This window comes from Alligator mississippiensis, chromosome 3 (genome assembly GCF_030867095.1).
Source record: "Alligator mississippiensis isolate rAllMis1 chromosome 3, rAllMis1, whole genome shotgun sequence".
Classification (NCBI taxonomy): domain Eukaryota; kingdom Metazoa; phylum Chordata; order Crocodylia; family Alligatoridae; genus Alligator; species Alligator mississippiensis.
In genome coordinates, this window is record NC_081826.1 from 94,068,975 (window position 1) to 94,085,118 (window position 16,144).

Here is a 16,144-nt window from a genome sequence, read left to right on the forward strand (position 1 = left end):
ACCTTCTGCGTAACAGATGGTAGTTCTTGCATCAAGTTCATTACATCTATTTGGGTTATAATGTATGTTTTAGAAAGAAACATCCAGGGTCTATTCAGAGACTTCAAGAGTTAGAGCATATACAAAGTCCCCTCCTCACAAGTTCCTATAGTTAATCAAGTGTCCCAGTAATGATCGCATCCACTAATGTGCTGAGGTAATGCTACCTCCATTATTCCAACTTGATTACCCATCATATGGATCAAACGATTGCACTACAGCCCTCTTAACGGCAACGGCAACCCAGGAGATTATGCTGTTTTGTGACCAGGCTTCATACCACCTTTTCAGTACTCCAGAATACATTCCTTTACCCAGTTCATGCAACTGAACTGTATTCATGGATGCATGGCTTTGCTTTTGGCTATACCAGATCACTTCATAAACCAAAAGGCTTTCCAGCTCCCCTAGTTTCTTTAACTGAACGCTTTGCCACTGTCAATTTATATTTTCTTCCAAATCATGTCAGTTACTGTATTTGGCCAACAATGAATCAAATCACCAGAGGGTTCTCCAATAAATGAACATTACACGATGAATCCACATTTACAATATATATTTTTAGATCTATCAGTTAGCTATAGTTTTATCCCTTCACTATATGCTGTATTGGTTTTGTATGGTACTATTGTTTTTAATAAGAATGTCATATAGGACAAAGTCAAATGTCTAATAGAATCCTAAATATATTAACACAAATTAATCAACTTTATCAGCAAAACTGTAATCTCATAAAAATAAGTTTGGTAAGACCTAGTTCCATAATATTGTATTGTCCAGAATTTTGCTGCTGTCCTTTAATTTTTTACTGATTTGTGTTCCATATTAGCCTTTCTATGATTTTGCCTAGTACTGTATTAATGTCAAGCTAATCAGTTTGATTATTTCATGTATCCCTTTTTTATAACTGGAATAACGTTTGCTTTTTACTAGTCTTCTTGAACTTCCCCAGTATTTTAAGACTTGTTAAAATCACCACTGAAGAACTGAGGGCTTCTCAGATAGTTCTTTTAATACTCTTAGTGTAGAAAGTTCTGCAAGATTAGGATCACGATTCTGTGACTCTTTCCATTGTAGTACATTTTTTAAATAAGGCATATTATCATTTCTCATATACCCTTCTAATGAATAACTTGCCTTCTTAACAGTGAAATTCAAAAAGACTTTCTTTTGGTCAGTCAAGGATTCACAATAGAAAAAGCCTTCTCATATTTCTCAGGAGAATCTGGTAGTTCAGGGATGAATAATACTTACTTCCTTAAGTGAAGCTCCTGTTCTGTATAGTCAGGATAACTGGACACTTTACTTGTATGAAAAAAGAAACTACATATATTTCTAAATATTGCCAAATTTTCCCTATCAGAAACGGCAAAAAAAAAAGTTTGAAAAACCCAGAGCTTTCAAAAACAAATTAAAGTTATATGTCAATAAAATTTCATTGTTTGTGTAGCTCAGAATAATTGCTAAAACTTATAAACCAAAACAAATCTTACAAAACAAGCCACCCATACTAATTTATTAAATAAAAGACTCCCTGAATACTTTGCTTTTATTGAATACTACATGCATTGGAAAAGCCAAGAACCAGAGAAGATACAAGAGTTTACATTCTTGTTTTTAATGTACAGCTGTCAACTTATTTAACAGTATATATTGTCCCAGATCCTTTGAGACTAACTTCTAATCCTACAATGAAAAATGGGACATTGGATCTATAGTAATTCCAAGAATATGCATTATGCTCTCGCTCTTGCTTTCTCTCTATCTCTCTTCTGCTCCTATACTGAAAAATTTGGAGGTTGGGTCTATAGTAATTCCAAGAACATACATTACACGCATACTAACTGTGACCTACAGAGGGCATAGCTACATGAAACAGTGACTGCGCAGTTGTTACTGCACCATTTACTACTTGCATACCCAAGTATTAAATGACTGTGCAGTAAGTGGTGTTACTGTGCAGTAACATTCTTGCATGGCCTCGTTGAGATGATGATTGTGCAGTAGCTTGTTACTACTGCACAGTAGCATCGCATCACAGTTTGTACCCCGCGACACTACTGTACATTAGTAACAAGCTTCTGCGCAGTAAGCATCTTGTGCAGACACGGCCAGAGATGTATAAAAAATGAAGCATGTTCTTGGAATTACTATAAACCCAACTTCTAAATTTTTTGGTGTACAGGTAGAAGTTAGCCTTGTAGGATCTGGGCCATTATGTACTGTTTATAGATATAAACTGTGAACTACAGAGGTCATTAAATTTAACCATTTTATCTTTTAGTTAATTTTTTTTTAAAGCAGTCATTTTTACATGATGTCCTTTAACCACTTGACATGGGTGCATCATCCTTTGGTCCAGTATTGCAGTGCATTCATGGAAGAGAAGTTGTGGAAATAGGGTTTGCATCTGCACTGCTTTTATATTGTATTATGTGGCTAAATACAATCAGTCAAAAAGACCAAGGCTGAATCAGTCCAGTCTTTGCAGGTTAGTCTAAGCAGCACAAATTAAATTGAAACAGAAGTGAACAGACATTTACCTTTGATTCAGGAAATGCAGCCACATGCCTGCCTGCAGTGGCTCAGGTCTGAAGAAAGGAAGGAGCTATAGTATGGTTCTCTGGATGTGTTCACTTCCTTTTCCTGCTGCCCCTGAAGTTTCTGGGATTTTCAGTCCAGAATTACAGCAGCAGGACTCTTCAGGGTTGTTTCTCACTTCCTCTTCTTGTTTCCAGGTGCCTCTGGGATTTGTAGTCCACAGTTGCAGTCAGCAGTAAGTTTGAATGGGGAAGGGGTGTTTAACCCCCCTCCCTGGCCCTAGACCGCAGCCAGAAGTTTCATAAACTGGCTTGACCCTAATCCCTTAAGTCTGATACTGCATTCAACCAGGTGTATCTTAAACCAGTTTCAGCCATTTTGAAACTGGTTTATGTGCACTGAACTTCTGTTCAGTTACAGGTTTAAACCAGTTTCTGATCACTTATGCCAGTTTATGTGCAACTTCTGTCCCTAACCTGTAAGTTGATTTTGTAAGATACTTTAACATGCACCTGCATGTTGGAGCAAGTTTATACCCTGTAAAAGTAGGCTGTGCCACTGCCTATTATTCATTTCATTGAATTGGAGCTGGGAGCAAATTATTCTGTTAGTCAAACTCTTCATGGAGGACTCCTTCCTATGGTCTGTTTTTAACCTAATTCAGTTTTAAATGGCCCAAAATAAGTGCCTTGTTCCATCCTTGAGAAAATATTCCATTGTCTAATATAACTTATTAAGTCACTGATGTTTTCTTTTTTTTTCTTTAATTATATTACTCTTACCTTCCTAAAGCATAATGTTTCCCTTTTGTACTTTTCTAGATTGTTATTGTTTTTACTTGCTGAGAGCTTAGCCAAGCTACAATTAAGTTCAAGGTCTGTCTCTGGTATAAATTGATGTGCACAGACCTTGTGAGCACCTTTCTGCTGCGAGTATTGCATTGTAGGGTTATGCTAAAGCAGTCTATGTATTTTATGAAGCATTTTATGGGGGAAGAAAAGCCAGCAGTTGCAAAACTTGGGAGGAGACTGTAGTAAAGGCCTGACAGCATCTTTCTATCAGAATCTTCTGGTAAAACTGACTTTTCAGTCCCAGTAGTCTCCTGTAATAAAAGACTTGAAGAAAGGCAATCAGATGTTTGAATTGTCATCATCACCATTTCACTGTAAAGCTTCTGTCCTAATATCAGCCAACATCACTGTTCTATGCCAAGTATGACCCTCTATTCCTAATACAGGTTAATCATAGTATCTGAAACTTCAGTAGTGATGCATGTCATATATGAGTTTTCAATATATTTCTAATTAATAGGAGACATTAATGACTGGAGAAGTATTGATACTAAACTTATCAGCAAGAAGTTGTCTTCAAGGCACTAGACTTAAATGTTAAAAAGTCAAATTCTCCACCTTTTTCATCAATGACATTTTACTGAGGAGCACTATTTACTTGTTTTAGACTTCACTGTACTGCAGGTGGCATATATGCTTATCCATTTTCCTTTATAATACTGTGCATTTAAAGAAGAAAATCTCATAGAACTACCCTGTGTTTGTCATTCTATAGGGAAGAGGTAAAATGTGTAATTTCCTAACAGATGAGTAATGTATTATACACCTGTTTTATCTGGGAGAAAGAGAGAATAGAAAAGGATGATATTAAGTCTGTTTAACAATTTGCCAAAGACTGATTATACCTGCAGAATATAAGTATTGTATCTCAACAGGGGACTGAAATTTGATGGACCGTTAGCAGGCCTAGAAGATGTTAATGTTAGGTTAAACCTCTCTATACATTAATTTTCCTAAACCATACATTTTTCTTTTCCCTCCCGTTAGTCCCAAGTGCTGTACCGCTTGAATCAATCCAAGGAAACACCTTTGAAGAGAAGATCTTTCTTCAATGGAGAGAGCCAGTGCAAACATATGGTGTGATCACTTTGTATGAGGTACATTGCCTTTTCATGTAGAGCTTTGTTTTAAAAAAGTGATGTCTTAAAAATATCTGTATATTTCATAGAGTAATTAGAGTACTTGCATATTAGATTGTTTAGATTGAGGTACACAAGAAGATTCTGTGCTTCAGTAAATACAGCAGTGGATTGTAAACTAACCAATAAATATGCTCCAACACTTGGCACTTCCCTTCTCTAGGCCTCTGTTTCCATCCCCCCTTTCCTTTTCTGTATTGGAAGTTTTGATTTTAAGTAAGGGCTCACCAATAGAGATTTTTTGGGTCGATACCAGTAGTGGATTTTTAAGGCGGCATATGGGCCAATACCAATCCCATTTCCGATATGCAGCTCTTCAGCTTGAAGAGCTACGTCCAGCTAGTAAGTCTGGTGTGGTGGAAGGGATGTGGGGGGAAGATCAAGGCTCCTGCAGTGAGGGAGAGAATGGGGCTGGGGCTGGGGCAGAGGCAGGTGCTGGTGCTGACCAGATGAGGTGGGAGGGTTGCGGGACAGAGCCACAAATGGCTCATCCGGGAGGCAGGGGGTGTGTGGCCCCTGGATCTGCATGGTGGGCAGGAGCTGCAGGCTGGGGCCAGGGCGGGCACAGGACAGAGGTGTGGCTCATTGGGGAGCATGGCAAGGGAGGGGGGCACCTTCCAGCACTGCGTGCGGCACAGTGCTCGTCTGATGGCTCCCACTGCTGCTACCACAGCTCATCCAGCAGGGCATGTGCCCCCAGATCTGCCTGGCCAGGAAGAGCCTGGCTGCAGCCTGGCCCAGTCCAGCCCATGCTGCCTCGCTCCGTGCAGATCAGGGGGCACATTACCCCCCCCCCCGTGGCAAGAGCTGCCAGATGAGCACTGGACAAGCTGTGCGCAGCAACGGGAGCTGCTTCCCGTGTCCTGTGCCCGCCCCGGCACTGGCTTGGCAGCCCCTGCCCCAACCCCTCCCTCACCACAGGGGCCCTGATCTGCCCCCCCATACCCCTTCTCCCTCCCCTTCCCCTTCCACCAAGTACACACAGCACTTACCAGGTACACACAGCACTCCATGCCAATGGCTGTGCTCCTCACTGCCTATGTGCTGTGCTGTGGCTGCATGCATACACGGGCTTTTATCAGACTAATTATCATCCACATGGGGCCAATTTCTGATACAGAATTTTTTTTTTATATTGGTGCCAATCCAATATCAGACCAATGTATCGGTGCACCTCTAATTTTAAGCTGTTTGGGGGTGACTTTCATTTGTGCTGTATCCTTTTTCATTCATGATTTGATGATGAATGCTTGGATTGAAGTTTGATGCAGGAATATGCACTAAAGTCCTTTTCTTAGACTTCAGTAGAACTTAAGCATGTTCAAGTAATTTCCCAAATCAATTAATTCTGAAGAGCTTTAGAAATATGAGAATAAATGTGTTTTTATATATATATATATATATATGGGTAAAGGTTGTAGCCATGTTGGTCTAAAAGTACAAGCAGTCAGTGTGGTAGAGGGAATATCTTTTATTAGACCAACTAGACAGTTGCAAGCAAAATTTTTCTTTATTTGCAAGCTTTCAGGCACACGTGCCTTTCCTTGGTCATAGGAGAATGCAATGATTGTAAAATTTCTCCAAGATAGAAATGAGAATTCATATTTTACAGGAAAGCTGGAGGGTGGTGCAAGCTCTCCTGGCTGGAAAAGTTCACTCCATGCAAATTAGGCTCGCATAAAAGTTGGAGCAGTCTCTTTACCGCAAAGGTGTCTGATAGCAAGAAGGATGTTGAATTATGCTTCGCTCTTATTAAGATGTTTCATATTCCACAGGAGGATTCATGATGGAAAGGTTCTCCTGGGCAAGAAATTTGTTATGTTGAGGTTTCTGTGCAAGTATGCAAATTTGGTTGAAACAAAAGGCTTGAGCAGGGGTGTTAGCTTTCAGTTCTCAAGGTGTTGAATTTTGCTTCCTTCTTGTAAAATTATGAAGTTTTCATTTCAAAATGGCCAATTATGATATCTTCCATGTTTCAAGGATTAAGGCTGTAGCTTGCACCCCCCTCCAGCTCTCCTGTAAAATATGAATTTTCATTTCTACATGGGAGAATTTTTACAAACTTTGCATTCACCTATGCCTGAGGAAGGGCGTGGTGCCCAAAAGCTTGCAAATAAAGAAAAAAAAATTGTTTGCAACTTTCTAGTTAGTTTAATAAAAGATATCACCTCTACCACACTGACTGATAGATAACTGCAAAACATTACCTAGTCTGAGGTGAAACACAGTTTATAATTGAGAAATTGAATAATGGCTTGTGTATTTACAGGAAAGCATGTAAAAAGCAATATTCAAAAAGTACATAATTGGCTTAAGAGCATTAAAAAGGAAAATGATGAGTTTTTTCTTAAAATGCCATCAATTAGAACACAAGTTAATGAAAAATAAATCTACTGTAGAAGAAAATTGCTACAAACCAGTTTTCAATATAAGCAAAACTGCAGCTGTTAAACCTATGTGATATATTGTTCTGTCTAGTAATGCACATCAAATATTTGAATGATAGCAAAGCAGATCTCAGTAAAATGTTTAAAAATAGGAGAGAGAATACAGTAGTGATAGTCATCATGACATTTATGGGAGACTCATTTCAGTAAATCTATTGTAATAGAAACAAGCAGGTGCAACTTTAAAAAAATAATCTGGTATTTTTTTTAATGCAAATTCAACAAAATTACATGTTGTTAGGTTTCTAAAAGTCGCTGATTCTCCTCATCTGGAACCTTTGCCTGAATACCTTTCAGAAAATCTGACAAAAGACCACACAGATTAAGCTGTTCAGACTGTAATCACAGTTAAACCTCTTAACTGACCTTACTACTAATTTAGTATTGAAATGCTAAAAAAAAAAAAAAAAAGGCTCTAAATGAGATATAAGAAAAAAGTTTAATGCTTTTAACTATTGATTCAGTTTTGTAGGCTGAGTTATGATGAAGAGGTAAAATGTCATGGAAATGTATGAGTTGGCTTTGATAGACCTAACTTTAAACCATGATGAACCATCTCAAACAACTGCATGTCAGAATGGTTAGTTAATAAATATTGTTACTTTGCTGATTCTTAGGTCTTATTTGTACAAAAACATACATTAGCAAAAAGTTCCTGCTTAAAATCACACGTACATAACCTGATTGCTGAGAAATTTTATGCTCTTTGGCTAAGTACAGACATTTGGGGATGTTAAATCAGGTTCAAAATGGATGCCCGATTTAAAATTGGCTTGTCTTGGTGCCGACCTTACACTTAAAGACCCAGTCTCAGTGACCAGAAGTCAATCTAAACCTGTAACAGTACAGACATTCCATGAACACAAACCGGTTTAGAAATTGCAGATCCCAGTTTAAGATAAACCGGGATCAATATCATATGAAACTTACTTGATTTAGGTCAAATAGTTGCATGGAACTTCTGTACACTTTCCCTGTATAGCTCCAGGGCTGGGAAATCCAATCACTGGCCCCATTCCCGGGGCTGTACCTTTTACCCCCTCCCCCTGCCTGCACCTAGCTGTTTTTTGCCCCTCTACAAGTCCCCCTCAACTCCCATTCTGCAAAGCTCCAGGTGCAGCCACTTTTGTTAGTGTTTGCCACTGCCAGAGCCGAGCAAGTAAATGTTTGGGGGAGAGTCAGGAGGGATGTGGGTAGGTTTGCCGGTGAGGGTCACGGGGCTAAAAATAGCCCAAGCCCTCCTGCAGACACTGTGAGCCACGTTGATCCAGCCAGATGCTCCTGGACCCATGCAACTCCCCATGGGTCATGCTTGTCCCCCACCACACCCATGGATCACACCTGCCTGCCCACCCATCCTCTGGCAAACCCCCCGTTTTCTCCCCTAGCCTGCTTTCCCCACCCCAACACTCCCATTAGCCCCCCCATCCCAACTTACCTGATACCAAATGGCCATTTTGAATTGATTTAACTTCCCTCTAACACTCCCAAATGTCTGTACCTAGCTTGAGGGGAAACTCTTTTCTCAATACACTTATATAGTATACATCAACTCAAGTAGGTGTTGCACAGACCAGTTAAAAGGAGGTAATTAACAGCCTAACTATCCTTCCAAAGTGTTTGGGAACAGAAGAGCTTTTGCACATCAAAGTACTCCAGTAGCACTTTAACAGTGAAAAACTAGTGCAAAGGGAAGAAAACATGAATATCTCCTCATGCTAGGTGTTAATTAAGAAAGCAATCACAGAGAAGATGGTAATCGCAGTAGAAATCAGATATCATTAAAATTACTTTGATTTTTTTTCATCAACATACCATCAGTTTGACTCAATCACCTCAGGTCTTGTTTTTTCTAAATATGCCAAGTAGGTAGTGGACCTGGCCAGCTGAATGTCACAGCAGGTTTTTGCTGGCATGTGGCTTGGTTCCAGAGGTTAGCACTCATGGTATCACAGGAGCACTGTGCCTATGTGAGAAACTTCCTGGTTGCTATTGTGCAAAGCGGAGCAAAAAATAATTCAAGGGTCTAGTCCCTACTGCAAATCCAATGGTTTCAACAATTTTGGAAAAACAAAAACTCAGCAAATAAAAATGGGCCTTTAAATGTAGGTCTGGTGTTAACTGGTATAGTGTGGTCTACACAATGTTCTTTACTCTGAAACATCTTCCAACTCTCCTTACATCAGTGTAGTTCCTGAGTTGGTAGCAATGAAAGGAGTGCTACTGTAAACAAGCAAAATACCAGTAAACCCTCCCAAGAGTCATCTTGCATACACAGCGATAAAAGTGCCCACATGGCCTTTTCTAAATTAGCCCCCTGACCATTCCAAGGTGTATATTTGCATCAGTGGGAGGTTTTTTTAGATATTTTCAAAATAAGAAAGTTTGGAGAAGATAAAGCTTTACTAAATGAGGAGAGAAGCATACTGAAAATATACAGGAACAGTGTATTGTAATTGTAACCAAGCAAGCTACTCTTTTTTTTTTTTAAATGAACAGGTTGTTTATGGTGGAATAATTTAGGTCCTTATAGTGCAATAGCCATATAGCCAATTCAAAATTTCATGAAACAAGCATAATTAACAGCTAGCACATGGGTCACAGAATTTGTGACTTCCTGGCTACATTTTCAATAAAATTGGAAGCGGATATTGACGAATCTAATTAAGAGTCCCTGTGTTTGCTGGTTAACTCTTCCCTACCTCTGTCTCAGTCTCTCTCTCCTGACAAAAATGAAGAGGGTTGGTTTGATTTGAAAGCTTTTTAGATCAGTCCTTGCATGAAGAATTTAAAGATTCCTCATCCAAGTGCAACTCCTGACAAAAATGTATTGTATTTTGTCTTGAATTGATCTGTTTTCCTGGACACTAACACATGCCCAGGATTCTGTTCCTATGAGGCTAGATGCAGCTCATAAACATATATTTTCATTGATTCAGGGGTTTTAGGAACTTGCAAATATTTAATCATTTAAGAAGGGTTAGTGATGCATACTGCACCTGTCACACAGTCCCATAGCTAATGTACGCAGTAAAAGTTCCTTTCCAAAGCTTAAATGTCTCGATCTAAATATTGCTTCAGATGTCTTCTTAATTATAATAATATGGTGTAAATCTAACAGAGAGTGTCAATTATCCCTTTATATACTAATGGTGCTCAAGTTAATATGTGAAAATTTATAACTACGACTACCTATTTAAAAGGGGGAAATTGAGTTGTTATTTTTACATTTTAACTATTTTTTAGAGTTCTTTTTTTAAGTTATTTCAGATATTGAAAAAGTCAATAATTTACTACCAAAAAATTGTACAGCATTTTATTCTGGACTTGAGATTTTAATGAGAACACAAAAAATGAAAGGGAGGAACTAAAAATACAGCATATGGATTGCATATATTATTGAAGGTATTTTTCCCCAAATTGAGTAGCTGAGTTTGGTTTACTGAACTACCTGAAAATTTACAACATAGCAATTACAATACATAAGCTTCAGACTCAAATATGTGTCATCTTTTCTGTGAAGAATTCACCTAAAACTGCCCTTGTCATCTAGTGAGGATAATCTTATTCAGAGCAAGGTATAATTATACTAAAAAAAGATCAGAAATGAAACAATACCTTTGTCACTTGCTTATCTGTTTTTCCTAGTTGTCTTTTTTGTTCAACCCCAGCAGTAATATGGCTTCAGAAAAAATAACATTGTGAAAGCCAACAACTTAAAGGTATTAGCTTAAGCCTGAACCTATCCTTTACTGTTGTAATCTAGCTGCCTCTCAGTCCCTGTATCTATACAAGTAATAACTCATAACAGTTTTGGCTGAGTTCCTATGTCCCTTCATTGGATTCAGGATTTGAAGAGTATAAGAGAGTAAGATAGCTTATCATAAAATGTCTGACAGCGCATACATCAGAAGGGTTTACTGGATAAAGATGAAATCTTTGTCCATCTGCTTGAGATGCTTTATAACTTTCTTATTCTTTTGCAGATCACCTACAAGGCAGTCAGCTCTTTTGATCCAGAAATAGATTTATCCAATCAAAGTGGAAGAGTCTTAAAGCTAGGAAATGAAACCCACTACTTTTTTTTTGGACTTAATCCTGGAACCACATATTCATTTACCATTAGAGCCAGCACAGCTAAGGGGTTTGGGCCTCCAATCACAAGTCAATTCACCACCAAAATATCAGGTATTTAATTAAAGACTATATCAGTTCCCTTATGGTCATAACTCTTGGCTTTTGTTTTGGGGGGGGGGGGGTCTTTTTATTTATCTTTAAATAAAAACAAAATGTTTTACACTTGTCAGAAAGAAAAAATATTTTTTTTTCCCCCCTGAAAGTGAAACACACTGTGTTAAAATAATTTACAGGTGATTGAAAATCAGTCAGATCATGCCTACTTTGAAATTCTTGTTTGGAACTGCAGTTATCATCCACAAAACCATATGAATTAGGTGGGTGGAGTCAGTGTTAGCAGCTGTTGCAACTTTTAGCATAGGATATTTTGGACACGATGCTGAGGGTTCCATTCAGAGCTCATTGAGCCTTGACACAATTCTAAATTAGTACAGTAGCAGTGCTGGAAAATCTCTTTAATGAGCCATGAACAATTGAGACTATGGCAAAAAATGCTAAACATCTAGCATTAGCTTAAAAAGTGTAGGGAACTGCCAAGCTGCGTGCTGTCCTAACAAATACTTGGGCTGAAGTGGATATGAAACTGCATTAGAGAGGAATGTGAAGACTGGTGGTTTTCAGATAGTGGGAAAGATGACTATGGCATTTCTAAAAGCCTCTGTACAATATTTTAAAGCTGTCTTAGGCAGAGGAACATTTTATTGCCCTTGGTTGATGGAATGCAATACTACTGCGTATGCTAAAGTACATATGTGATGGATGACCAAATATGTTACAAAGTTCTATAATGGAAAACTCTGTATATTCAATCTTTTGACCATGTTTCTGGGAATTAAGCTGACAGTCAGATGCCATGTGGTCTTGGAAGAATATTCATAAAAACTTGAATTAGTTATTCTTTGTCAGTCTTCCCTTTTTGGAAAATGTAAAGCAAGCTAACCAGGGGACTTTGTTTATCATCTTGTTTCCCTGATATTCTCATTGTCACCTTTTCTGCCTTTGTTATGGAGTGATCAACATTGAAAGCTTTATTCAGAAACACAGCAATGAATTACTTGAGGAAAGGACAGTGAATGGAAGTTAGAAAATATTATTCATACAGGTTATTGTAGGGATATATTTAGTTGGTGATTATCAGCTAAGAAACATTCTTAATAAAAGCCATGAATATAATTAGTGTCAGAAAATAAAGACTGTGTCCAGTACTCTACTCCATGATGTTGAGTAGAACTTTTGTCTGCAAGAAATCTGCCCGGCTGCTTGCACTGTAAGTGTGAACTAGGTTGGCAGCCAGGCCTTTGTAGAATGGGAAGAAGGTACTATTCAGAGAAGAGAAGAACTGGGATATAGGGTAGGGACAGACATTCAAAAAGCCTGAGCCTGAATCGATTCAGTCTTTATAGGTTAGTCTAACCTGGCTAGGCTAAATCAGTTTTTTAACCAGACAGACATCCCAGAAATGCAGGCATATGTCTGCAGTGGCTCAGGCTAGAAGCCAGAGGGTGCTAAAGCAGCCTTCCCTTCCTTCCACAGCATGAAGCTGAGGGGTGTGTGGCCAGGCTCAGGCAGGAAACTCTGATTAGCCTAGAGGGAATTGATAACAGTGTTTATCATCCAATTAAAAAAACAACAGAAGGACATTACCAGCTACTTGTTGATTCTGCCTGTTGATTCAGCATGGACTGTAGCCAGCATGTGGTCTGCTAGCTAATACACAGACACCTCTCTGCAAGGCAGAGTGAAGTGGGGAATTCCTGTTTAGCAGGCAGTGGTGAGAGAGAGGGAGGGACGGAGCTGCAACCAGGGAGCAGAGGTAAGGGGCCAGCCCTGCTGTGGAGCAGAGAGCCCCACTCATCCCAGAGAGCATGCCAGGAGTGTCTGGTTTATCTTAAACCAGCAAGGGTTCTGGGACAGACATTGCATAAACCAGCTTGAGCCAAATCAGTTAAGTCTGATACTTTTCAACCAGGATTATCTCAAACTGGTTTCAGCCATTATCAAACTGGTTTATGTGCACTGAATATCTGTTCTGTTACAGGTTTAAACTAGTTTCTGATCACTTAAACCAGTTTATGTGTAATATCTGTCCCTAGCCATAGAGATCAGTTCTAGGAGTTTACATTGCATGACACATGTTTTTATGTGGAATTGCTCCATATAGCCAACACCACTTGGAAGCCATCTGACCACAGTCATCAATACAAGCAGGATTAGGTTTATCAGTGGCTTATGGAACATCACCAGGGAAGTCTTATGGCTGGGATTTTTGAAGGAGCCTAAGGGTATTAGCCACACAGGTCCTATAGAATTTCAAACAGACTTGAGTCTACCTTCCTTATGATCCTTTAAAACCCCTGTTTAAAGTGCTATGGGAAATAGTGCTGAAGATTCAGGTAGTAGAACTCTCTTTTTTTCATCCTGTCCCCCAAGCAAACATCCCAGTATGAAGCTTTAGGGTCATTTGTTGCTGTCACAGCTTTTTGGTATGATGTAAAACCAGCATTCTTACTGCTAACAATTTAAATATCCCATAGCACTTTCTACAATAAATGATGTATTAATGCTGCATGCTGGCCAAATTCCAGTTTAGGTAAATGGATTTTAATTTCTCTAAATCTATACTTCCTTTTCAGTTGAATAAGAAATTCTTGATTTCCTGTCAAAACTGTTGAGGACTGTTACTATTCACTGTTAAAACAGCTCCCAAGTTCATCTACAAAATTGTCTTAATTGCAACGGTGGATAAAATGATCCATCGTAGTCTAATAAAAAATCTTTTCTTCCAAAATCAGCCCTCTAAAATAGGGGTGTGATTCTTAAGCAGCAAAGCTGCTTTTTCTTTCCTGAAATAGAAGCATGGATGGCACATTAATGGCTGCCAAAATGGCTCCTGCTTCTCTCTGATCTAGCCGTCAGAAAGGGCAGAGTTCTCTATTAGCCCTGTCTCAGAAATTTGTAGTAGCTATTGACCGAGCATAGTAACTTGTGCTGGAGAAGGCAATTGAGATGGCTCTCAGGCCAACTAAAGATGATGCCACATGTTCAACTTAACACTTACTAAGTGCAGTTAAAATGCAAGCAGATGTATATTCAAGTAATTTAGCATGTGTTAGGTGCCTTCTGGTTGTTGAAGATTTGTTCCCTTTCAGGCAAGGTTTATCTCTTAACACATACAGGAAACCCTTGCTATTCGCAGGTTCGGCATTCATGGTTTCAAGTATTTGTGAATACTGAACCTGCGTCTTAAATACACTTAAAGGAGCTCCTCAGAGCTCCATGCTTGCTGCTCTCTGGCTCCCGCTGCCACCACCGCACTGCCGCCATCACCAGTGCAGCCGTGCCCTGCTCCCAGCTGCCAGGGGTGCTGCATTCATGAATGCAGATGGTGTTCATGAACGCAGTGCCTTATTCACGGATTTCACCATTCGCAGGGGATATGAGAATGTATCCCCCACAAATGGCAAGCGTCTGCTGTATTAACTTTAGGTTACCACATTCCAATGATTTGCAGTTGTTGCAAAGGAGCGTATGACACCACTCCAACACGTACATCACAACATTTCAATAATTTGCCACCATTGCAAAGTGAACGTGTGACAATGCCCTAAATTGTTGTCTGTAATAGTTTGCAGTAGCTTGAAGAGACTTGTGGCATGAAAGCAACATTTTATTATTTCCAGGAACTTATATAAAAAACTAATTACAGTAAAGTAACAGGCTTTCTACTCCCTAGCCTTCCAGGGGTCTAGCCTTGACTCTGTCACTGTTAGGACTTAACTCTATCTTTGGCAGTCAGTTACATCTCTAGAAAAAAACATTTCTACACTCTGCTTTCCAAAATCAAGGTCCAGGTCTTATTTGGGCGATAATCTGTAACTCTTCTTGCTTTTCAGTGTTACATGTTGTCCACATGAGGTAGTAGCATCTATAGGTGAACCAATGCATCAAACTGTAGTGACACATTTTTTAAATAAACGGTTAAAGTAAAGATACAGTTCATTAAAAAACCAAACAAATATGGAAATAACGAGCATATTTTGCCTCTGTTTTGTTTTTTGTTCTGTTTTGTTTGTTTTAGCACCGTCTATGCCACCATATGAGCTGGAAACACCTTTGAATCAAACTGACAGCACTGTGACAGTCCTGCTGAAACCTGCACAGAGCAGAGGAGCTCCTGTCAGGTATAGAGAGGAATAAATCTTTACAAAATTAAAACTAAATTGATTAATTTCTTGAATGTGTTTCCTGAGGATTTTCTACAACAGCAATCACTGTCTAAATCCATGTCTGTATTAGCGCTAATTAAATTAAATAACTGGAGAAAATGAAAGTGCTTTGATGTTTGAGTGTTCGGGTATTGTTTAAAGGATTTGATTCAGATGCAAGTGGCTTGTTCTTTGAAGATAAGGAACAAAGCCACAGTGCTGTAGTGTGGGTGGTTTCTTTACTTCTTTTAGGTAATTGCTTATTGCAGTGTTATAAGTTCAAGGGCATATAACATTTGTTTTTATCTTGAGCTGCTACATTATTACTTCACAAATATTTAAGATGATCAATTTTTACCAAGGGAACTCATCAAAAATAGAATGTAAAATTAATATACTGATTACATTTAATATGTCCAGTTTATTAGGAACAGAGAAGAGAGACTGAAAAACCAATAGCTCAAATACTAGAGATTTCTACCACCCATTAATATAGTTATAGTTTTCACATTGCTGTGGTTTGTATTTGATAGTTGTGTTTCTGTGTACAGTGATTAGAAAAAAAAACATCTGTTTTTCAGAGTAGAGTGAGGAATGATCAAATTACTTTACATGAGAATCATTCATGAGATCAATTAATTAAAATCATTAAGTTCCAGATTGCAGAAATTACAGATTTTTTAAAGAAGTTTTGGTTTTTTGCTTTCATCAGACAGACTCAAACATGCTCTTATTACTCCAAGGAAGAGATTACATCCCAAATGAAGACCTGTCAAGGTGTATTA

At 38.7% G+C, this 16,144-nt stretch overlaps 1 protein-coding gene across 13 annotated transcripts in view; it reads left to right on the top strand.

Annotated features, from left to right (window-relative positions):
• The window catches only part of PTPRM (protein tyrosine phosphatase receptor type M), a 725,043-nt gene that overhangs the window by 406,794 nt on the left and 302,105 nt on the right, over positions 1 to 16,144 (top strand). For all 13 annotated transcript variants that reach the window (XM_059724225.1, XM_059724226.1, XM_014606664.3 and 10 more), the window contains 3 exons: positions 4,419 to 4,528; positions 11,004 to 11,205; positions 15,233 to 15,335. In XM_059724225.1, coding sequence (XP_059580208.1) covers positions 4,419 to 4,528; positions 11,004 to 11,205; positions 15,233 to 15,335 — 415 coding nt within the window. The remainder of the gene's footprint in view (positions 1 to 4,418; positions 4,529 to 11,003; positions 11,206 to 15,232; positions 15,336 to 16,144) is intronic.